The sequence below is a fragment of the Cryptomeria japonica genome, chromosome 3 (assembly GCF_030272615.1).
Source record: "Cryptomeria japonica chromosome 3, Sugi_1.0, whole genome shotgun sequence".
In the NCBI taxonomy this organism is placed as follows: Eukaryota; Viridiplantae; Streptophyta; class Pinopsida; order Cupressales; family Cupressaceae; genus Cryptomeria; species Cryptomeria japonica.
In genome coordinates this window covers 587396189-587421355 of record NC_081407.1, presented here as the reverse complement: position 1 = coordinate 587421355, position 25167 = coordinate 587396189, and the positions used below count along the sequence as shown (strand labels likewise).

Here is a 25167-nt window from a genome sequence, read left to right as displayed (position 1 = left end):
AATTTATTAGTATTCACCATTAGTAAAAAGTCCATGATTTTCCATTTGCTTCTCAAAGCATACCCACCTCAGATAATAACATAATATTTCAATGCATACTTCCTTAAATATAAGATAAAGATATATTTTGGAGGGAGAGTGATGGGTGCTCTCAAATCTAGATGAATGCATGTAACAGTGTAAGACTATATAGAACACAAAGTCAAACTCTTGGAAGTTGAAAGACTAGAATACAAGCATAAATAGAATAGGAACAATAACATATATAAAGTTGCACTGCCATGGAGGTGACTCTACTGCAAGATATGATTTACAATCCATGGTGAATATCTATTAATAAAAACCAAGAAGTGCGTTGTGAATAGTTGCAATGGTTGGAATTGACCATTCATTGAATAACTACATGATTATTCTGACACTCATAATTGGTCTATAAAAATAATAATTACCAATTTGCTCCATACACTTTCCAACATGATATTAGGCCCAACTCTTGGATGACATATATGTAGAGTAAATATAAGAATAAGAAGTATCGGCAAAATTTGATTTATCAAAAGCTTGGTCAAAATATTGAAAACAGATGAACCCATGATTTCACCAATATATATAGTAAATGATGTTTCACACACCATTTGGGAAGGAAGAAGCACCAAGGGAGCAGCTGCATACACCAAATCTACATGTACTTTAGCCTTTGTTACAAAGTATGGCCATATGCAACAAGGGTGTCACACTCATCTTTGTCAACAATGATAGTTTTTGGAGTTCATAGTGATATTTCTGTGCATAACCATTTCCATGTGCAAAGGACATATATCTCCACCACATTCTCAATACATAATTGTGTGTGTATGTGTCTATTATTTGACCACCTCGCTGTGCAGACCAAAAGTGTAATGTCCCCTATTAGGAGGCTGTCAATTCCCAAAGGGAAACATATATCACTACCTGGTATATTACATTAATTCAGAATAGATAATTAAAGTTGTCCATAATTCATCTTAATATTGTCATTACTCCAATCCTAATTCATAATCCCTTCTCATTCTTAATTCCAGAAGAGGGCATTGGCTTGTCTAGGGCGCTATGGTAGGGCGCTATGGTACCACCTCCCTAATTCATCCCAGACATCAGGAACATCAGCTCTTTCATCCTTGGGGTTCTTTCATCCTTGGGGCTCTTTCATCTTGGAGTGGATTTACTCTGCCTCTCCTAACAGCACCTGTGTCCCTTGGGGAATAAGAATTAGAATTGATTAAGTACTTAGACTGTGAATATATTTGTCTCTCAATTATTATGAATGTATATAAAATTAAGTATGACTGTCATACATATTGCAGTCTATATTAATATTATTAATATTACTACTAAATACTACAAAAGAATATTAGCAGGCTTCATATATTATTATTACTACTAAATCCTACATAAGAATATTATCAGGCTTCATATATTGAGCATACATATTAAGCACATCCCCATGCATATCACCAAGAACAAAGATGTTACTGCCTATAACTTAACAACACTTCTGATATGATCTGATCGATGGTGCTCTCACTGAATGCTTTTGATTCCTTTCCTTTATATCTCTCAATGTGAGGGAGAGGTCACACCTCTTCATCATGTATGCCCTTTGGCAAGAGACACACCATTAGCACCCTTTGAAAGAGTGCAACTCTTCATTATTTCTGCCCTTTGAAAGGGACACAACCTTTCACAATCAGAACTGCACTTCTGATTCTCAAATTATCCCCCCTTCAAATGAGTTCTCTTCTCCCTTTTATACCTGATATTTAGAGGAGTCACAACTTATCATTTCATGCCTTTTGACCATTGATTAACTTTAATCAAATTTTTATTATTTTTTTAATATTTTAATTTAATTTTTCATATTTTAATTTTATTATTATTATTTATTATTAAATTCTATTTCATAGTGGGGACATTGCAGTCCGCCCCACCCAAGATTGCTTGTTCTCAGGCAATGATCATGCAGTGTTCAAAATGACTTCCAATATGAAATGGCTTTGGAAACACACATGGAATAAACATGCTAGAAACATATCAGACATGAACCCAACACGGAGCATACACACATGTACATGTATTGTTAGATTCCTTCTTATTAACTAGAATGATTCGTTGATTCATGTTTACCCTGCAGGATGGCAGGATCAAAGCTCTGATACCATTTGTAATGTCCCCTATTAGGAGGCTGCCAATTCCCAAAGGGAAACATATATTACTACCTAGTATATTACATTAATTCAGAATAGATAATTAAAGTTGTCCATAATTCATCTTAATATTGTCATTACTCCAATCCTAATTCCTAGTTCCTTCTCATTCTTAATTCCAGAAGAGGGCATTGGCTTGTCTAGGGCACTATGATACCACCTCCCTAATTCAGCCCAGACATCAGGAACATCAGTCCTTCAATCCTTGGGGCTCTTTCATCTTGGAGTGGATTTACTCTGCCTCTCCCTAATAGCACCCGTCTCCCTTGGGGAATAGAATTAGAATTGTTTAAATACTTAGATTGTGAATATATTTGTCTTTCAATTATTATGAATGTATATAAAATTAAGTATGACAGTCATACATATTGCAGTCTATATTAATATTATTAATATTACTGCTAAATCCTACATAAAAATATTATCAGGCTTCATATATTAAGCATACATATTAAGCACATCCCCATGCATACCACCAAGAACAAAAATGTTACTGCCTGTAACTTAATAACAGTTCTAATCTGATCTGATCGATGGTGCTCTCACTGAATGCTTTTGATTCCTTTCCTTTATATCTCTCAATGTGAGGGAAAGGTCACACACCTCTTCATCATGTATGCCCTTTGGCAAGAGACACACCCTTTCACCATTAGCACCCTTTGAAAGAGTGCAACTCTTCATTATCTCTGCCCTTTGAAAGGGACACAACCTTTCCCAATCAGAACTCCACTTCTTATTTAAATCAGATCTGCACTTCTGATTCCCAAATTATCCCCCCTTCAAATGAGTTCTCTTCTCCCTTTTATACCTGATATTTAGGGGAGTCACAACTTATCATTTCATGCCTTTTGACCATTTATTAACTTTAATCAAATTTTAATTATATTCTTTTATATTTTAATTTAATCTTTATTATTTTAATTTTATTATTATTATTTATAATTAAATTCTATTTCAAAGTGGGGGCATTACAAAAAGTCCATTCCGGAGATGACCATGATAGATGAAATTGTTCTCTTGATTAATATATCACTACCTTTAGAGGCTTTTGCTTGTTAACTCTTGTCCAAAGTATGGTTATAAGTTATAACCAAGGCATGAGAAACTATAATGCCTGGCAATTTATACGCTATAAGTTTGACCCTTCCAAATATAGAAACATGTTATATTGAAAACTAGCCTTCTAAAATCTTCACAAACTAAGTAAATGTGTGTATTGCGAAATATTGCCCTTTAAGAATTCTTGATAAGATTTATAATTTCTGAACACAGTGAAAAGCTTATAAAATTGTATTAGTATGTATGCTGTGCCATGAATACCTAAGTTACCAATTCACTCCCCTAGAGCCTTGGATTAAGTTTGATTTGCAACAAATACAGGTAAAGGGTTTGGTTTGCTTTAAGTTCGTTCACTTGCTGTCTTTTTCTAATGTTATGAATGATTTTTTACTATATTGTAAAAAATTGCATTGCTGTCAGGGACATCTTACTATCCCCAGGATAGTCAAGGGATGTCTCAGACGTCCCTGGGTGTCTCAGGGATGGCCAAAACGTCCTCGCAGTGTTTCCTATTTCTGCAACACATTGCAGAAATGTTTCAAAGGCTTGAAGATTTTTGGAGATAGCTAGGGGAGGTCACTTGTTGTCCCACCATTCCTGAAACACCATTAGGGACAGGGGCGGGGGCTTGATGGCCAGGGACGTGCCTCCATGGAACACAATTAAATGCATTATAAACCACATTCATGGTAATGGCATGTAGACTATATCACAAAGGCCTAAGTTGTCTATTTGGGCCCTAAACATTTCTTTCGAAAGCTGCAACCATACATTGCCCCTTTGTTGGAGCTAATGAAGGACATGATGTTGATCATGTTTTTGCCTGACTTACACTGGTTTACTACAAGATCTCATGAACCCATCGCTGAATCTATCAATCGATTAGACAAATCAACTTTCATGTGCAGATAGAGATCTACTAAATACAAAAACAATTATTTACATATAGAGAGAAGGCTTAAATTACCTTACATTAATTGGTAGTAAAAAAATTTAAAACATTCTCCTATGTTAATGAGCCTTCTTTTGTCCATTAAGTATTGGATGAAAATAAGCTTTGTCCTCCCAAGTTGTGAAAGGTGCAATGACCACTATCTAAAACTTTATATCAACAATACACACAACCTCTTTGAATCATATAAAATAAAATAAAATACCTTCAAGGAGAACAAGACAATTATCTGTCAAAAAAGTGGTACCTGAGCCAGCATATGATCTGCTTCATCAAAAACAAGTATACTGATGTATCTCATGCTCAAAACTTTTGCCGTCATCCACTTTTTAAGTGTACCAGGAGTGCCAATTACAACATGTTCAGTAAAAGGGTCGCGCCTTTTGACATAGCTTGCAGCATCAGTAGGTACAGCACATGCTGACGTTATAGATGTATGCTTTGCCATTTTTAAGAGAACTTCTTGATTCTGTATAAAAACTTCAAAAATAAGAATTGTACAACAAAACTAAATAAATCATTCACAAGATCACATTTCAAATTACTGCAAAAAAACATCTATACATAAACAATAACAAACCTGAATTGCCAACTCTCTTGTTGGGCATACACAAAGTGCCTGTGGTGCATTAATGTTCGGATTAACTCTGCTCAACATACCCAGAACAAAACAAGTAGTCTTTCCAGACCCATTGTGAGCCTGAGCAATCAAATTTTGGTGAGGTGGTCTAATAATCATTGGAAGAGTTACTGCTTGGATTTTGCTTGGCTTCTCAAATCCCATCTCTGAATAGAGACCCCTGAGTAGTTCAGATGAAAGGTTCAAATCCTCAAATGTTTTTGCTGAAGTATAAGGAGTGTCTCCAGCAGTAACCTGCATTAATATTACATTTAGCAAATATCAGTTATAAGTTCAGTTAATTGTCATTGAGTGCATTGGAAAGCACTCAATGACAATCATCTCAATAAAATTACCTCAAATTTGATGGGCTTTCTTGAACCATTGTTAAAAGATAGCCTCTGCTATTTTAATAAAGGCAGCATACTAGTCTATAACATATATTATTGTATACCAGTAATATGAGGGCTTGGTATAAAACCAATCAGATCTGGAAGTTTGCCCATCAAGTCTAACAAATGTTCTTCATCGCTTTGACAAAGCTTTGGAATGGCATCAGAAAATTTAAAAACTGAATTTTGAAAGCAAGCTTGAACCTTAGCTAAGATGTAATCACTTGTACAGACAGAAGACCAAATAACATCTTCTCAATGACTTGTGCTTGTCATGTCTAAGCATATAACAAATTGAATTTATAAAAAGCCTTGATTTCAAATTAGATCTAATTTTCTCACAATCATGGGGTTGCTAATCAAAATAATAATAGCAAGAGCATAAGCTGGTTACCCCCACCTCTGTCTAGACTACAATTAATTGAATGCAGATTGAACTTCTAAAGGGGATACTTAGAGATTGGCATGGAAAGAATTGCTTCTGCTTGCTCTAAGTTTGGCTATGTAGACTCATAATCCCACAGAAGCCATAGAAATCAATATAGTTTTGATGATGCTGTTGAGTTAAACATTTCTTGTGTCACTGTGAAAACTGATTCAAGAATCCTTTGGTCCTTACTTAAAAAAGAGACTCCAAATAATTGCCACTGGATAAAAAAATTCATTGAGATGCTAGTAATTTTGGGAGTTGGGAAAATGAAACATGTCTGTGATGATTTATTCTTGGTTACAATATTCAAATAAATCCTTGCAATACCAAATCCTTGAAAAGGAAATGCACATTATTGGTCTTCAGATGGCAAATAAAGCTATCTAGACTATATACAACAACAAAAAGAAAAGTATAAAAAATGAACATCAAAATTTTATCCTCAAAAAAACCTGGGCAGGCAGAAAAAAAAGGGAGACTAATAAGAGACGTGCAGTTGGTTGGGAAGGCTATAAGTTGGATAGGAAAATCATCTTTCCAAGCCCCACAGGGTGGAGATTTGCCTTCATCAAAAGTAATATTTGAATACTTGAGTATACTCCAAATAAAGTCTTAACATAACAATGTCATTCCCTCAAGGCTGAGCTCAAGACTTATAATGAAAACACAAAGAAAATAAGACAAGCGAGGACAAGAACAAGAAGAAAATTTGGCTTTTCTATTACTTACCTATAACAGTACCTAACAGAGCAAACTAAATCCCTCTCATCCCAATAGCACAACAAATATTTTTGCAAGTTATCCTCTTAAAACCTAGAGCTTGGAATAGCATTGTGGGCCAGCCAATCAAGGAAATACACATACTCATCCCAAAGATTCTCAAAGAGGCAGTGGGCATGATTTTGAAGCATCTTTGGAATGTTGACACCTACGATTATTTACTAAAGTCTGCTAGTTAAAAAGATTAGCTTAGACAATCTGAAGCTTAAGGAAAGCTCACAAACAACCATAACCAAGAGGAAAATACCTTAGAAAAAAAAAAAATTGGAAACCATTTTAAACAAAATGCCAAAGCTATGCGAATTTTGATATTTCTGCATCCCAGAAAAATGGGCATAAACCTACAAATTATGATAAACAAAGCATTTAGATAAAAATGATATCCAAAAGGAAATTTGCCCACAGATTTAACCATCTAAAGAAAAATTAACTATTAAATTAAAATAAAGAGAAATGCATCACACTAAACATCATATATCATTGTAAAGCCATGAAATGTGGATAAATACTTACAGATATTCCTGCAACATTGTTAATGAAATAGTTGAATAAAGAAAAGCATGAAATGGAAATGGAAGTAGATCTTTCCTCCGTTATCAGCCTGTAGGCAATAGAGTGGATGCTCAAAAAAACCTAAAAATCTGATTCTAGCATATCAATTCTACTTGATTTATGGTAACCCCAACAAGCAAACACTATTCGGTCTAGACACACAAAGGGAGACAAAGCGGAGCTTAAAACTGACCAAAGTCAGCCACTATACAGACTTTGGCAAAAATCCAATCACTTAATGATTTTGAGCTGACAAAGCTCGGGCCTCAAACACTTGCACTTACTTATTACACTCATCCAGGTTCAAATCCTGGTCACTAAGGAAACTCCCTGAACTCACACCACATAACCATCCCTAGTGTGTGTTATTGCAATGGTCACATCCAAAATGAAGGCAGTTCCACCAAAACAGGGAATTCTCCAGCCAATATGAGAACAGGGGCCACCACATAAAAATAGCTTTCCTGCCTATGAAAAGGTAAACGAAAATCCCAATAATGTCACCTCTACATACCTAGTAAAAGGGTTAGCCCTACCCAAATGGGCATTGGCTCAAATGCCCCAAGTCGGGAATCTAAATGAAGCAAGAAGAAATTGGAAAGCAGGGGATGCTGAGAATTTCATACCGCTTTGATATGTGAATCATCTGAGTCAGCTGGCTCAATAAGTTTATCACTTTTCAGAATGATTTCGGGTTCATCTACAGTAGCTGCCTCATTGATATTTATAGATTTTATTACATCTACTGCACCAGAAACCTTATCATCATCCAATTCTTCATCCCCCCACCTCTTTTTCTCTACAACCTTAGTCTCTACAGACTTGTATTTATTACTATTTTCATTTTCTGTTGAATCCTTTTTCTGCTCCGTCAAAGTTTCTTCTCTATTCATCATTATCTTTTCCTTCCCATCCTCTGCCATACAAAACAATAGAAGATAACCTGGATCACTGAAAAAAGATGCCATTAGAAACATTGGCATTAAATTCTCCAAAAATATAACCAAATGAGACAGTTCAAGAATTATTGTAAATAGGATCAATACATGTAACTCTGCAATGCAAATGCATCTTATATTTACAATTATAACTCATGAAATTCCAAACCAATAGTAGAACATTGAATCATAAATTTAGTTCAGTAATTTTTTTAAATCAGATATGAGGACTGATCAAGCACAGTAATGGAGATGCATAATCTAATCAAGCATGAACTGGAACTCCGTGGTATTCTGGGGTTGTAGGCAGGTACTTTAGAGTTTGTACTCTAAAATTGATCTCAAGATAACTGTGAATGTGGAAGTGGCAGGGTCCCATCTTCAAAAGTTTACACTAAAAGAGAATAGAATGCAAGAGAAATCTCTAACCTTACTAAGCCAATCCAACCAAACGATGATGAAGTAAAATAAAGAGTTTAAAGATGACTCAAGTTATCAGGAAAATTATTTCCCTGTTCTTCCATTGGCACTGCTTGTGGGTATGATTTTAACATTTTACTCAAACCAAATCATTTAGCAAAATTTCAGCTTTCTGATCTTACCTCTGAATTTTTTTTAAAAAGATAGCAAAAAAGAAGCATTGCAAGAAAGCATAATGGAATGAGAATTGCAACCCGGTATCTTGTCTTGAGCATTAAGAGAAAACCAAAGCAGTCCATGCTTTCTTCTGTAATGCCTCAACCATGACATGAAGAGGACGGGGCAGTACAATGCAACGGGAAACTTTTTGAGTGTTTCGGGCCATGACTATAGTCATCCATAGTGATCTTGTCAGGAATTTGTCCAGACTTTATTTGCACATACTCATACAACTATGTTAAAGGCTACTCCATAATTTTACCTAAACAGTTTGTCAGCATAGGACTACATTATTTGATGAGAATAACTTCTTTGCTTTAGTTGACAATGCAATTAGCCTGGAGAAAATTTCAAATATACAAAAACTGGTTTGAGGACAAATCCACTGCTGCAAAATGTCAAATCGAGACTAATTTCCAAAATTTGGCTTAGTTGAAGTTTGAACATATGAAAGATTTAAGTATTATTGGTACATATCCCTGTGGGTCCACAACAATACTGAATTCTGCACTCCGGTTTTGAAAGCTTTTGTCTCTCGAGAAAATTAATATTTTTTTCAGTCACTTATGAATCTCATAGCCAACTTCTTAAAACTTAACTATACCAACTTCTTCTGCACTGCCTCCACCATGAAACAAAGAGGATGGAACAATAAAACACAAGGGCTGAACAGAGAATCCTAACAAAAATCTTTTTACTGCTTTGCACCTTGACTATAGCCATCCATGGTTATCTTCTTTGGAATTGTTCAGCTTCAGACTTTATTTTCACATACTCCAACAATGTTAAAGGCTACTACATAATTTTATCGAAATAATTTGTTAGCATACGACTCTATATTATTTATATTTCTGTGCTTTAATTGACAACTCACTGAACCTGGAGAAACTTATAAATAGGCAAAAATTGGTTCTGGACAAATCCACTACTGCAAAACATTGGTTCCAGACTAATTTTCACAATTTGGTTTGGTTAAGCAAATGAACGATTTAAGTATTATTGGTACATATTGTTAAGTTTATTCAAATTCTGTGATCAAGAAGATAGAAGAGATGGAGATATAACCTGAAAGTTGTATTTGAACTGCTGTAGTGTGAATTGAAGGATGCAACACTTATTGATTTCGGTGTAGTCATCCTCCTCATTGTATGCATGTTATATATGTGAATGAGGGGTTACGTAGTGAAGAGATATGTCTTCCCACGTGGGAAGACACATCTCTTCCCTACGCACCACTCACCACAGCACGTTAACAAGCATTAAGGATCATTTACTTGACCGATCGTGCGGAGCGCGATTTATTAAGAATCACTTAATCGCAACCCGATAACATGAAACGGTGTAACTGGTGGCAAACACAATAATTCAATTTTGATTTATTCATTATTTGTTAACGAATATACTAATAGTTAATCTATTATTATATATGTTAACATGTAATCAAATTTATGCATAGGAATCATGAAATTGCATGACCGACGTTATAGGAATTAACACTCCCTCTTAACTAGGGAGGACACATTTCATGTTAGAGAAAACATCACAATTCATCCATTGATTGTGAAGAGAAGAGATATCACATCATAGTGATATTCAGAGATATGGTTCAACAATGAATATCAAGTCTCATGATACTCACCATAACTCATAGTTATCAAGTAAGGTATGTGCACTAGCATCAAGTCACATGATGCCTACCATACTGATAATGATTCATGGCATGTCCACGAATATTATGTTCATAATATTCACCATGAAGATCTCTATCATAATTATGGTTTATTTGATATCAACCAACTGATATCTACCATAATGTCTCACAAATATATATACTATCATGACATGTCCACAGATATCAAATCACATGATATCCATCAAAATAGATAAATTGATAATTGTAAAATCGTCGCCTTACAATATCAATTTGAAACAAGTGTTCATTATTGAAAAGTCGTCACCCTTCAATAATGTTCACAGGGGGCCCATGAAGTCATGGAGTCACACACATGACAAATAAAAGAGTTTACACATTAAACATCTTAAATATATTAGTATATCAGAATAAATGAGACTCTATCTCAAAATTAAATAACATTTTCAACCATACCAAGTTTATCTCTAAAGTGTTCAATCTTGATCCTGGAGAGAGGCTTGGTAAGAATGTCTGCAATCTGATCACCTGTACTTATATAGTTCAGTCGGATCACATTCCTTTCCACCATATCTCGAACATAGTGATAAGGAATCTCGATGTGTTTAGACCTACCATGAAATACTGGATTCATTGAAAGCTTGATGCAACTCTGATTGTCACAATAGATGACAGTAGGATTTAAGGGCTGACCAAACAGTCCTACAAGCAATTTCCGGAGCCATACTGCTTCTCTTGCTCCCATGGAGGCTGCAATGTATTCAGCTTCTGTAGAAGTCTGAGCAACTGAAGATTGTTTTCTACATATCCATGAGATCATTCCTGATCCTAAACTGAAGCAACATCCTGATGTGCTTTTCCTGTCAACTACGCTTCCAGCCCAATCAGAATCAGTGAATCCAAGTAGGTCAAGGTCTACATGTTTATATTTCAGACCAAAACCAATAGTTCCTCGAAGATATCTCAGAATATGCTTTGCAGCAACAAGATGTTTTTCTTTAGGTTCACACATGAACTAACTTAGTGCATTAACAGCATAACATATATCAGGTCTTGTGTTTACCAAATACATCAGAGATCCAATAATCTGTCTGTAGAGGGTAGGATCTGCAAACTCTGATTCTGCAACTGCTTCCTTTAGCTTGTGTAGATTTGTCTCCATAGGTGTGGTCATGGATCTACAATCCATCATTCCAAATCTCTTGAGTATATCAATGGTGTATTTTCCTTGATTAAGGATTATACCATCTGCCTGCTGCCAAACTTCCAATCCAAGGAAGTAGTGAAGAATTCCTAAATCTTTCATATCAAACTTAGAGGCTAATTCTTTCTTACATCGAGAAATACAATTATCATCTCCTGTGATTAGTAGATCATCAACATAAAGAATAAGAATTAATAATTCACCATTGATTACCTTGTAGTAGAGATTTGGATCTGCTTCATTCTTGGAAAAACCTAATTCCACGAGATAGTGATCAATTCTTTCATACCATGCTCTGGGGGCTTGTTTCAGTCCATTTAGAGCTTTCTTTAATCTGCAGACATGTGATTCAGCCTTATGAATCACAAAACCTTCAGGTTGCTCCAAATAAACTTCTTCAATCTTACCATTCAGAAAAGCAGTCTTAACATCCATTTGATGGATTTTCCATCCTTTAGATGCTGCAATAGCCAAAACTGCTCGAACAAAAGTGTATCTGGCAACAGGAGCAAATGTCTCTTCATAGTCAATACCTTCTTTCTGTGAGAAACCTCTGGCAACAAACCTTGCTTTGTGCTTCTCAATGCTACCATCTGCTGCATGTTTGATTTTGAAGAGCCATTTAGAAGATACCACAGATTTGCCTTTAGGCCTAGGCACAATATCCCAAACATCATTTTTCATAATTGACTGATACTCTTCTGACATAGCATCTTTCCAAACTTGATGCTTGAGAGCATCTCCAACACAGGAAGGTTTTGCATCAATGATCTCACTCATCAAGGCAGTATAACTAGAAAATAGGTTAGGTCTCTTACTTTCTCTGAAGGTCCCCTTTGGAGCAGCATAATTTTCAGCTTCTTGAAGCATCTTTTTAGCCCAAAGTGGTCTCTTCCTAGTTTCGGGATAATGTTCTTCTAAAGGTTATTCTTGAACTTCATGCTCAACGTTTTTAGGGATCTCCCTCCGAATCTCAGGGGTGGAATCCTCATCCATGCTTGTAGGAGGATCTTGGTGTTCTAATTCATTAGAGCTTTTGGACCTCCTGAATGCTATGTTTTCTTCAAAGATAACATCTTTGCTTAGTTCAATTTGCCTTTGACCAGGTATGTATACTTTGTAAGCCTTAGAGGTTTCACTGTACCCAACAAATACCCCTTTCTTTCCAGAAGGTTCTAACTTTGATCTCTTTTCTTTGGGGACATGAATATAGACTGGACACCCAAAGATCCAAAGATGACTTATGTCAGGTTTGTTACCAGTAAAGGCTTCTTCAGGGATTTTATTATCAAGAAGAGAATGAGGACATCTATTTTGAATGTACACAGTTGTCCTAGATGCTTCAGCCCAAAATGAGGTTTCTATATATTGGTCAAACAACATAGCCCTAGCAGCTTCTACTATAGTCCTATTCTTTCTTTCAGCTACCCCATTTTGTTGTGGGTTATGAGGTACAGTTAACTCCCTCTTAATCCCAGCATTTATACAATAATCTTTAAACATATCAGAAGTGTATTCCCCCCCCTTGTCTGTTCTTAAGGTTATGATTTTCTTACCTGTCATGTTTTCTGCAAGAGCTTTGAATTCCTTAAATTTAGAAAGGATTTCTTCAGATTCTTTGTACCTCAGAAAATATATCCAGGTCTTCCTAGAATAATCATCTACAAATATTACATAATATAAAAATCCCCCTAAGGAGGGTACAGACATGGGTCCACATAAATCAGAATGAACTAATTCTAATACATTTTTGGGTTTATTGTTGCTAGAATTGAAAGACCCTTTAGTATTCTTTCCCAAGGCACACCCCTTGCAAGCTCCTTCAAAATTTTGACTTAGCTTGGGTAAGCCAATCACCATCTTCTCTATCTTAGGTAGGGCATGGAAATGAAGGTGCCCTAATGTTTTGTGCCAAAGTTCATTCGAATCTGGAGTCTCATGAATCAAGGCTTCAGGTGGAGTGGTGCAAAGTCTGTAGAGGCTCCCTTGTCTTACTCCAATGGTGTGGGCTTTCTTGATGGTGGAGTTCTTTGGCCAAGCAAGTACCTTTCCTTCCATAAAGGTTAATTTGTAACCCTTATCTTCAAGTGCAGAAACTGAGACAAGGTTTCTCTTTATACCAAGTACAAATAGAACTCCAGTCAGCTGTAGGGATATGCCTGACTTTAGGTTGATATTGCAGGTTCCTATTCCCATAACTGGATAATTTGAGTCATCACCAATTGTCACTTCTTCATTTGAATTTTCCACAAGTGTATCTAGGTGCTCACAAAATCCAGTGATGTGTCAAGATGCTCCGCTGTCAATTACCCATGTGTTGGAACTGGAGGTGACTTGACTAGAGAGGGCTGAGTAGAAGACTAGTTTCTCGGAATCACTCCCTTTCTTAATTTCTACCATTGAAGCCTGTTGCCTAATCCTGTCTGGACACTTCATTGCATAGTGCCCATATTGGTCACATCTAAAACATTGTACTTCAGAAATGTCTCTCTTCTTCTTTGAAGACCTCTTTCCATTTGAGTCGTTGTCCCTCTTTCTCTTAAAGTTCTTCTTTTCTTTCTTGTGGGAATTAGAGTTTAGAACTTGAATGTCTTCATTACCATTGATTTGTTTTATTCCTCTTGTGACAAGTCGAGATTCCTCTTGAATGCAATCGGTTTTCAATCTATCAAACTTAGGAAATTTAAAACGAGCATTGATTCCTTGAATGAACGATTCCCATGAGGTAGGAAGTCCATTTAGGGCCATCATAGCAAGTTCTTTGTTGTCTACTAGATGTCCAATGGAGGATAGTTGATCCCTAAGCTCAGTGATCCTCAAGAAATAGGATGTAACTGTCTCTCCTTTATTCATCTTTATATGGTGTAGTTGATTCTTTAAGGTGAGAGCCCTGCTAGTGTTGTTGATTTCATAAATGTCAACCAGGGCTTTGAACATCTGAAAAGTCGTCTCATATTTAGAAATAACTGGCACAATGTGGTCTCTCACTGAATCTACAATTATCTTACGAGCCTTCTCACTATCCTTGCTCCACTAAATTTTCTCTGTATCATCAGAGGGTTCAAGAATTTCACTTTTGACATGGGAGTCAATTTTATTTTCTTTCAAAACAAGCATGATCCTGAATTTCCAAGATACAAAATTTGATGCTCCATCTAATCGATCTTCAAACCTAACTCCAGTTGCCATTAGTATTATAGGAATGTGATCTACTAAGGGACGGGTGAAAGTCTATAAGATCGTTACAGAATTCAATTTGATCTTCCTTAACTTCGCTCTGATACCATGTTAAGTTTATTCAAATTATGTGATCAAGAAGATAGAAGAGATGGAGATATAACCTGAAAGTTGTATTTGAACTGCTGTAGTGTGAATTGAAGGATGCACGACACTTATTGATTTTGGTGTAGTCATCCTCCTCATTGTATGCATGTTATATATGTGAATGAGGGGTTACGTAGTGAAGAGAAATGTCTTCCCACATCACTTATTGATTTCGGTGTAGTCATCCTCCTTATTGTATGCATGTTATATATGTGAATGAGGGATTACGTAGTGAAGAGAAATATCTTCCCACGTGGGAAGACACATCTCTTCCCTACGCACCACTCACCACAGGACGTTAACAAGCATTAAGGATCATTTACTTGACCAATCGTGAGGAGCGCGATTTATTAAGAATCGCTTAATCACAACCCGATAACATGAAACGGTGTAACCGGTGGCAAACACAATAATTCAATTTTGATTTATTCATTATTTGTTAACGCATATACTAATAGTTAATCTATTATTATATATGTTAACATGTAATCAAATTTATGCATCGGAATCATGAAATTGCACGACCGACGTTACAGGAATTAACACATATCCCTGTGGGCTCACAATAATATGAATTCTAAGCTCTGCTTTTGTAAAGGTCTTGTGAGCTTCATATATTTTGTCATTTTAACAAGCAGTTTGGGGTATATGATTTTGCTGTTATGTCAAATATCTCAGAGAGAGCTTTTGTCTATCAAGTCAAAATAATAATAATTTTTATTTTCAGTAGCTTACAAGATTCATGGCCAATTTTTTGAGCCTTCACTACACCATATTTTAACAGTTCAATCAAACACTTGAAAAAAAGAAATAAAAACTTTGCATCATCATTTTTTCTTACTTGCACAGGATTCAGCTGTGCAGCGGAGGTTAAATTGTATAACACTTAACATGAAGTTATGGCAATTAACAGAAGTTTGAAATGGAATTCAATGCTGAAGGATTGAATCCTTAAGTACACTAAGGCACCACATAAGCTCTGAGTTTCCTCACACAAGTGGAATTCTAGTAATTCAGTCCTAGATGCTACAAACTCAACTCCAAAAACCTGCAAATTCATTATTACATTACACACACATAGATTTGCTGTCTACAAACAAATCTGCCATGTATTAGTTTGGTGCACTATTGACATTTGTATCAACCTATTGAACAGAAGAGAGAAACTTTGTCACCCAGTTCCACACCATGCTTTGGCTCAGTATTCCTAGCTTTCTCAGCCATTAGTACCTTCTGTTTTATATTTGTTGAGATGCGTTGGTGAAGTCAATTTACTCCCAACGCTGATCACAAGACTGACACATTTGGAGTCCAATAAACAAGTTACAGTGAAATGAAAAAAAATCCCATTGTTCTGAAAGACTCTGTTTACTGGTTTGGCTTCTTATACCCAAATTTGGGTCTGTATCGTAAACAGTCCAGATTTGGGGCTGATTCATCAAGGATTCTATGGTGGTACGTACAAAAATTGCAGACTGCATGCCCTAACAAACCCTTTGTAATTTGCATTTAAATTTTTCAAAATCTATAATTCTTTTCCTAAAATAACCCAGATGCAAATGTGCTAGTTGGAAAGGCGAAAATACAAAATGAGTAAGATACCGATGGCTCCTCTTTCAAGCAATTAAAAACATCTTACCCCTTTACAAAACACATTCACAGGAAATAATATTTTTAAATAATATATAATTAATTAAATAAGCTTTTGTGTAAAATCAAGAATATTAGATGCACGAAAATATTTTAAGTAGAATATTATGTATGTCAATTAATTTTTAATACTAATTTATTAATTATTGACATTAATTTTATTTAAATATTTTGCATTATTTTATAATATTCTATATTATTTTTTTTAAATAATAATATTGCATAAGGTCTTTAGATATTATTATACATTAAATATACTAGGAAATATGTATATTACATCTAATATTCTTGATTTTAGGTTATAAATATTTATATATTTCTTAATTTTATATAATTTTATATGGACGAATTCAACCCCCAAAAATTTCTTTACCAAAGCTGTGAACCAAACCTGCAAAACCTGAGCCTGAACCAATTCCAGGATGGGTAACTTAGATGAATGATGAAAGAATAATCCAATACTTGAACTTAGCATGCTAGCTCAGATCTGACGTTTTAGATTCACCCCATTGTTATCTTACATTTCTTTAGAGCCTTGTACATGCTATCTTAGTTAATATACAATCACTTACAAGTAATCTATTACAATTGTGTACTATGAATCCAGCTAGCCTAATTTCAATCATTTGTTGACATCAATTACAAATTATCTCTTTCTTCAGCCATCTGCATATATATAATGGATGTTTACTTCCAGATTCTGTAATTTTACTCAGCGTGATTTGAACCTAATAAAATTACCATCTGCACCTTTATCCATTATTAACTTTATTTTATGCATAGACAGTTTGAATCTTGTAACAGAGCAGGAAAGATCCAGAATTTCAAGGGCATTGGTAGCTTTCCTCTTCAAAATTCTATACGAACAACATAATGTCATTCACAAAATGTTCTTTAAAATAATAACTGGTTTTTAGAAAAAACAATATATAAGTAAAAAGTAAGCAGCAATTAAGATATTTTCTCTAAAAACAATTACTAATTGAGTGAATTCTTTTTTTTAATAAATTACTGGAAGTAATAAAAATGGGAATAATGGCCCCCCACATAACAATTAACCCTTAAAAACATAGCACCCTTCAAATAAAGATTCAAAACATAGTTTAACAACTCACCACGTACTCATAAGTTTTTTTTTGCCCCAAGCTTTTGCAAGAAAAATTTGCCAAGTTGCAGGAGGGAGTTTTAAGTGAGTTTTGGCAAATTAATGCATGAGTTTCTAGAAAGTTTGTGGAATATACTTGGCCCCTATATAACAGAACCTGGATGAGTAAAAAATGTGATTTTCACACTCTAAAAGCACAACTTTTTGCCTTTCTAAAATTTATAAAATGGCATGCACCATGAAGGTCTGTGTGGTCTCAAAAGCCTTAATTTGTGCTTGGGGTTGCTGCCCCTTGACCCTGCTGGGGGTTCAGTCCCAAAACTCCCATGAGAAGATTGGCCCTCAACCCAACTAGGGCTGCTACCCACAAACCCCACTAAACTCTTTTCATACATTTTATAGCTATATGTTTGCATTAAATTTATATTTTTTAAGAAATTTAAACATTTTTTAAGTTGCCATGTCCAAGTATGTGAACTATGAATCAAAATTTTGTGTTTTTTTTAATGTGGTGAAAGACTTGAAACATTGAAACGTGCATAACCATGCCCTTTTTCCTTATAGTTTGGACCTGTTTTCATTATAGTCCTTAACAAATAGCAATTATACAAGTGGCATATTCGTTTGTGAACTTTGCTGTGGCATCACCATATCCCAGTCCCATCATCACTCCTCCCCAAAAATTTTGACCCTAACCCTGAGATCTTCCATTCACCACCCTAGATCCAAACTGCGAGTGTAGACTTAACCCAAGTCACTTCCACTATCATGGATCTAAACCCTAAACTTTTTAAAATTAGAAGTCAAATTTAGTCATTGACAACCATTACACAAGCCCTTGCGAGCCAGCCTAGCACACATTTGTGTTGATTTGAGTGCATGTTATGGTGTTGAATTTAAGGACATTCACTCATTCATTCAAAAGGGTGTGATGAAATCTACGAGCACTGCCATAGACCATTTATGAGAGCATTCTAGAAGCAGTATCAAAGCATTACATCAACACACATCATCCTAGGTCAATCGCACACTTGCTTCTTGTCCTCAATCTCAGTTAATTGCCCTTGAATCCATCCAACTAGGGGTTTGACCAAGGAGGACCCTCACAATTCACCAAATTCCCAAAAGGTCCGAAGCACCACAGTCCAATCCTTACAAAGATTTAGATATCAAAAGACCAAGTAAAGTGAATCCCAGCAATTGCCTTAAAAAGGCTAAATCTGCTGATTATAATTTTCTTAATGTTGCTCCTAATGGTGCTAATGTTGAAAACAACTTTGAGGATCATGATGCATATGTAGCTAAGCAAAATCAAGACAATTACCCACTGATGCACTTACTCAGATTGAATCTCCTCAACAACTAGCCATTGTTTTAGCTAAGGCATTGGCAAGTGCTCCTCATGGTACATATGTTCTTCATAGTGCTAACGCTCTCATAACTTCTTCCAATGGTCTGCCCTCTAATAAACTCAGTAAACCTTCATCCTCTTCCAATCCTTCTTTCTTTCCCCACAATTACCACTTCAATGGCATCTACTATCCATGTTGATAATACTAGTGTGAAACATTCCTTTGTCATTCCTACCTCTAGGGGCTACCAATTACCAGCACCTTTCTCTCCAATAGCATTTTACTTACCTCTCATCCTTTCACCCATGTAGCTACTTGCACATCCACCACACTTATGTTCCACATACCACTCCTCCTCACCCTATGACCAGTCTTCCTTTTAGCGTGGCTCCTCCTTCCACTACCATGACATTACCCTTTATTCCTCATCCTCTTTAAACTTCATCCATCGTTTCCCTTGTGCTTCAGAGCACTACTATTCCCACCTCTACCTTGGATACTATTTAAGAAATCTGGTCAACTTAAGAAGAAAGAATATGATATACGTACTAATAAAGATTCTATTGCACACAACCCTCCACATCACACACCCTTGCATTTGAGATGGTTACCTATCCATTTCCAATTGTTTTTGTATAATGTCCCCACTTTGAAATAGAATTTAATGATCAATAATAATAATAATATTAAAATACAAAAGAATAAAAATAAAATTTTAATTATAATATAAAATAATATTATTAAATATAATTAGAAATTAAATTTAAGTTAATGAATGGTCAAAAGACATGAAAGGAAAAGTTGTGACTCCCTCCAACATGGGATATAAAAGGGAGAAGAGAACCTCATTTGAGAGGGGGATAATTTGGGAATCAGAAGTGCAGATCTGATTTAAATAAGTGCACATCTTATCATGAAAGGTTGTGTCCATTTCAAAGGGCACATATAATGAAGAGTTGCACTCTTTCAAAGGGTGCTAATGGTGGAAAGGGCATGTCTCTTGCCAAAGGGCATACATGATGAATAGGTGTGACCTCTCCCTCACATTGAGAGATATAAAGGAAAAAATTCAAAAGCATCCAGTGACATCACCATGGATCAGATCAGAACAGAACTGCTATTCAGTTACAAGCAGTAAGATCTTTGTTCTTAGTGGTATGCATGGGGATGAGCTGAATATGCATGCTTAATATATGAAGCCTGATAATGTTCTTATGTAGAATTTTATAGTAGTATTAATATAGACTGCAATATGTATGATGGTTTAATAAAGCCTTTCTATCACTAACTGTTCATATGACGAGTAAGTAAATTATATGATGGAGTCTGTAATACCTTTTGATCTCACCATCCAATTATGGAGGGAGAATACAAGGAAGCAAGAGCACTAGGCTCCAGCAGGTACGCCAACTCCGAGTGTGGGCCAAGAGGCCAAGTTGATGAGGTCCTTGGTGCTCTTGAGCTTGTTGGAGAGGGATAGACTCAAGGCACCTTGGGTGATTCTCCTTGAGCTCCAGTATGGGAACTTGTTGTTACAAGTGTGGTTGCCGTTGCACCAAAAGATCGACCTATTAATGCCCAATACAACCACTAGACTTATTGAATCCACAGGAAGCGGTTAAGCCATGTCACAAACCTGAGCGCCGCACTGCACAACACAAGGAGACCAAGGGCGCACAGCTTGCAACAATCCCCCCCCCCAGCACAAGCGAGGGGTTTGAACCTATGACCAAGCTTTGATACCACTTGTTACAAGTGCGGTTGTCGTTGCACCAAAAGATCGACCTATTAATGCCTGATACAACCATTAGCCTTATAGAATCCACAGGAGGCGGTTAAGCCATGTCACAAACCCGAGCGCCGCGCTGCACAACACAAGGAGACCAAGGGCTCACACCTTGCAACACTTGTAATGTCCCCTAATTAGTTACGCTTTAATTTAACCCAAATTTGGCCAAATCTATAAATAAGTAATTGGGTTTTATACGCATACCTTTGTATATTGTTTTCCTCCAACAAAATTAGAGAAGATATATAAAATAATACTTAAACTGAAATATGAATTATATTAAATGATATCAAATCTGCTATATTAATGACTATTAGAATTATATTTGTTGAATATGATCAAATTATTATATTTCCTAGATGAGATCAGATTATTATTATATAAAGTCAGTTTGTAAGTCAGTTACTAATCAATTCCTTTAGTCCATTAGTTGGATAGGGTGTCCAAGAAACCATCCCTCCTAGGGCCAAGGGCAGAATACCATATCCCCCTTGGCACCATATGGCAGGTGTTAGGCATCCATCATGGAGTGGCGTACCCAATGAGGTGTTCTATCACCGTTCCCCCTCATCACAACCACCTTCTCTCTTAAGCCCAAGAGCAGATGCTTCACCCCTCTTGGCTCCATGTGGCAGGTGTTAGGCATCCACTATGGAGTAGAGTACTTAAGAGAGTCCCTCATTTACAGTTAATCATTTATTATATTTATTCAATTCATCACATTATGATAATCCATTATATCTGATATAATTGTCACATTCCATTATATTACATTAGTGCCTTGTATTGTGTTATCATCAATATTTTATGTTACTATCTTTGTATCAGTATTAACCATTTATTGCCATTATTCCATTATACTGAATTTATTATTCCTTATATTATTCGCATCATATGGAGTTACAGCATTAAAATATTTTGTGCAGCCTGAATTTAATTGTATTATGTATTCCAGAATGAATGTGCAGATATATATTTATACGTCCAGTCTGACACTATTATCATTTTAATATTATTTATCTAATTTGTCTCTCAAATTAATATCATATTAATGCCCTCTATTTGATTAACACTATACACAACAATTACCATTAATGATATATCAATAAGATTTAATATAATTATAATTTGTTGACTGCTATACTTTAATATTCTAACAAAAAATGGTCTTCTACATACCTGTTGCTGCCTGCTCCTATTTTCCTATTCTGGCAGACCTGAAGATTCTTCCCGTACTCCTTTCTTACCTTATTGGCAGACTCAGATCAATGCTCCGTGTTTATTCCCTCCTCTCTTTTCCTTCCTGGCAGTTTCTATGTATATTCCTTGTTGGCAGACTTTATAATTTCCTCTATGTATTATGAACATATATGAAATTAAGTATGACACCAAGAACCAAGATGCTACTGCCTATAACTTAGTAACAGTTCTGATCTGATCCAATCCATCGTGATGTTATGCTTTAATTCCTTTCCTTTATATATCTCAATGTGAGGGAGAGGTCACACCTCTTCATCATGCAGGCCCTTTGGCAAGGGACACACCCTTTCACCCTTAGCATCTTTTTCAGTTCAACTCTTCACTATTTCTGCCCTTTGAAAGGGACATAACCTTTCATAATCAAGTCTGCACTTCTTATTTAAATCAGATGTGCACTTCTCATTTCCCAATTATCCCCCTCTCAAATGAGGTTCTCTTCATATCTCATTGTTGAGGGAGTCACAACTTTTCCTTCCATGTCTTCGTCTAGCCCTTGATCTTTTGCTAATGTCTTCGTGAGGATAGGTTACTTTGTGTAGGGAGAGACGGAGTAATTCCTCACAAGATAGGTAAGTCCCAAGATGGGGTATGGATAAGTGTTACTAAAACCTTGAGGGAACCTGCTTGTAGATTGGTTTCCAAATGCCCCGGTGCAGTAATTCCCCCTCCTCCATTAGGATCAGTGAAGTAATAAGGATAAACCCTAAATATAATTGGTTATTGATTGTACTGTGAAGAATCAATTGTTCTCTAATCTGAAACGCTTTAAGGCTTAATAACATTTAATGATATATGTTAATTATCGATGAACTGGCAGCCTCCTAGTAGGGGACATTACAATAGGAATTTTCAGTGTTCCACAGGGACGCGTCCCCCCCCTTTTTGGGCGCATCCCCCTGTTAGGGACATCTTGGGGACAGGGGGACGAGGACGCGACGTCCCCCGCCACGGCCACCCAATCACCGCCGGGACGTGGAGACGTCTCCGCGTCTCCTAGGGAGACGTGGAGACATCTCCTCGGAGACGTCTGGGCATCTCCCGCGTTCCCACGCCTAAACAAACCGAAAAAGCCATATTTTAAAAAACATGTGCCTTTTGGGGGGATTAAGGGGTAACCCTAATTGGACGTGGGCCCCACCCAACCCCCCAAAACAACACAAAAGCATGTTTCTTTTAGATTTAACTCTCATTTTGGTAAACTGATTTTTTTTTCCAGCAAGCTAAAGAGGAGGAAAAACTTGAAGAAGACTGATTGAAGGGGTGAGAAAAGCTGATTGCAAGCGTGATAGGAGCTAGAAGAAGCAAGAAGAAGAGGAAGAAGAAGACTCTTCTACATTTTGGAGAGATTTTTCAAGCACAAGGTAGGGTTTTTCAACTTTTTCTTGTTTTTTTTTGTTTGATTTTCTGATTTTCATTGTTCTATGTCATTTTTGGATTTTTTTTCCCTATTCATCTCAAGACTCAAAATGAGATTTGATGTTGAATCTTGAGGGCAAAATGATTCAAGATTCAACATCAAATCTCATTTTGAGATGAATAGGAAAAAAATTTAAAAATATATTGTTAAACGAGGCTGATTTTATTTTTATTTTATTTTGTGAAATGCAGTGTCAATTTCACAATGAGCTCCCAAGGCATGAGTGAAGATGACATGGAAACCCATTCTCATAGTGAGAATGATTCAGAATATGAACCTGAAAATGAGGGGGGTGACCATGAGGCTAATCCTGGAGCCCAATCTAGTTCTATGGCAAGTGCACCAGCTAGTACAGGTTGCTCTTCAGAGTTGTTGGCACCATATGCTAGGGATCATTTTGATACTAAGTCTCCTCTAAAACAGTTTGCTTCACGAATATCAGTACAAGGCACTGCATCACATTCAAGTGGGGGAACAAGGAAGTGGAAGTGCAATATTTGTGACACAAAATGGTTCGGTAGCATTAGTAGGGTGAATGCACACTTTCTGTTTTGGAGAGGAAAAGGCGTGAAACATTGTAAGTTTTTGGAGGAAGCCAAAAATATATAGTACAGAATTGAGTTTAACAGGCTTTGGGGGGTTCTTGATGACACAAATATTTCAATGCCTACTACTTTGTTTGCTAGGGCAGCACTTCAGGGCAACCAGAATGTGCCACATACTTCTCATGCTTCGCAAACGGGAAGAATGATGTTTGGATCTCCATCCACTTCCACTTTTGCCGCCAAGGCTGGGAAATGTAAGTTGCAGACACCACAGAGCAACCCCATTGCTGATATGTTTAATGTGCAACTGAGAGATGAGATAGATGAATCCATTGGCAAGTTCTTCTTTGCCAATGGCATTCCATTTCATGTTACACAGTCTCCTTATTATAGGGAGATGATGGCTATGGTGGCCAAGGGAGGACCATCTTATGTGCCACCAGGGGAGACGAAAATGAGGACCTCGATCTTGGATAAATGCTATTCCAAGATCAATATTTTGATGGAGAAGATGAAGGCATGTTGGGTGGCATCAGGGTGCAGCATAGTTATGGATGGGTGGACGGACATTAGCCATCGTCCACTCATCAACATCATGGTCACATGTGCAGAGGGCCCATACTTCCTTAGAGCAGTTGATTGTACAGGGCATCGTAAAGATGCTGATTTCCAATTTCAGGTCCTCAGGGAGGCTATTGAGGAGGTTGGGCCACAAAATGTGGTCCAAGTAGTGACAGATGCAGCCCATGTGTGTAGAGCAGCAGAGAGACTCATTGAGGCAGCCTATAGACACATTTGGTGGACCCCATGTTGTGTGCATGCCATGAACAATGCACTCAAGGACATGGGGAAGATAGACTAGATTAGAGGAGTGGTCACCGATGCGAGAGATGTGCAGATGTTTATCTGCAACCACCACACTTCATATGCACTCTTCAGGACCTTTGCGAAGAAGGAGTTTTTGAAACCAATTGAGACTAGATATGCATCCTATTTCATTCTCTTGGAGAGAATGATTGAGTTGCAAGAGGCATTGCAACTCATGGTTATGACTAATGAGTGGAATAGGTGGGCTGAGGCCAAGACAGAGCAGGGGAGAAGGGTGAAGGAGATAGTGAAGAGTGATGTGTTTTGGACTGATGCGAAATACATTGTCTCTATCATTTCTCCAGTATTCCAGGTGATCAGATATGGGGATGGGGATGCACCTAACCTTGGAGAGGTGTATGAGTGCATTGACTCTATGCTTGACCAGATGAGGGCTGC

General features: G+C 36.6%; 1 protein-coding gene across 3 annotated transcripts in view; it reads right to left on the bottom strand.

Moving 5' to 3' along the window:
- Positions 1-25167, bottom strand: part of LOC131042646 (DEAD-box ATP-dependent RNA helicase 38) — a 40901-nt gene that overhangs the window by 4046 nt on the left and 11688 nt on the right. For 2 of the 3 annotated variants that reach the window (XR_009372057.1, XM_057975965.2), the window contains exons 2-4: positions 7654-7978; positions 4835-5128; positions 4502-4723 (exon numbers count right to left, since the gene is read on the bottom strand). Coding sequence is in view for 2 of the 3 variants with exons in the window: in XM_057975965.2 (XP_057831948.2) it covers positions 4502-4723; positions 4835-5128; positions 7654-7950 (813 nt within the window). In the remaining variant the exon portion in view is untranslated. The remainder of the gene's footprint in view (positions 1-4501; positions 4724-4834; positions 5129-7653; positions 7979-25167) is intronic. The other variant, XM_057975964.2, reaches the window with a different exon arrangement.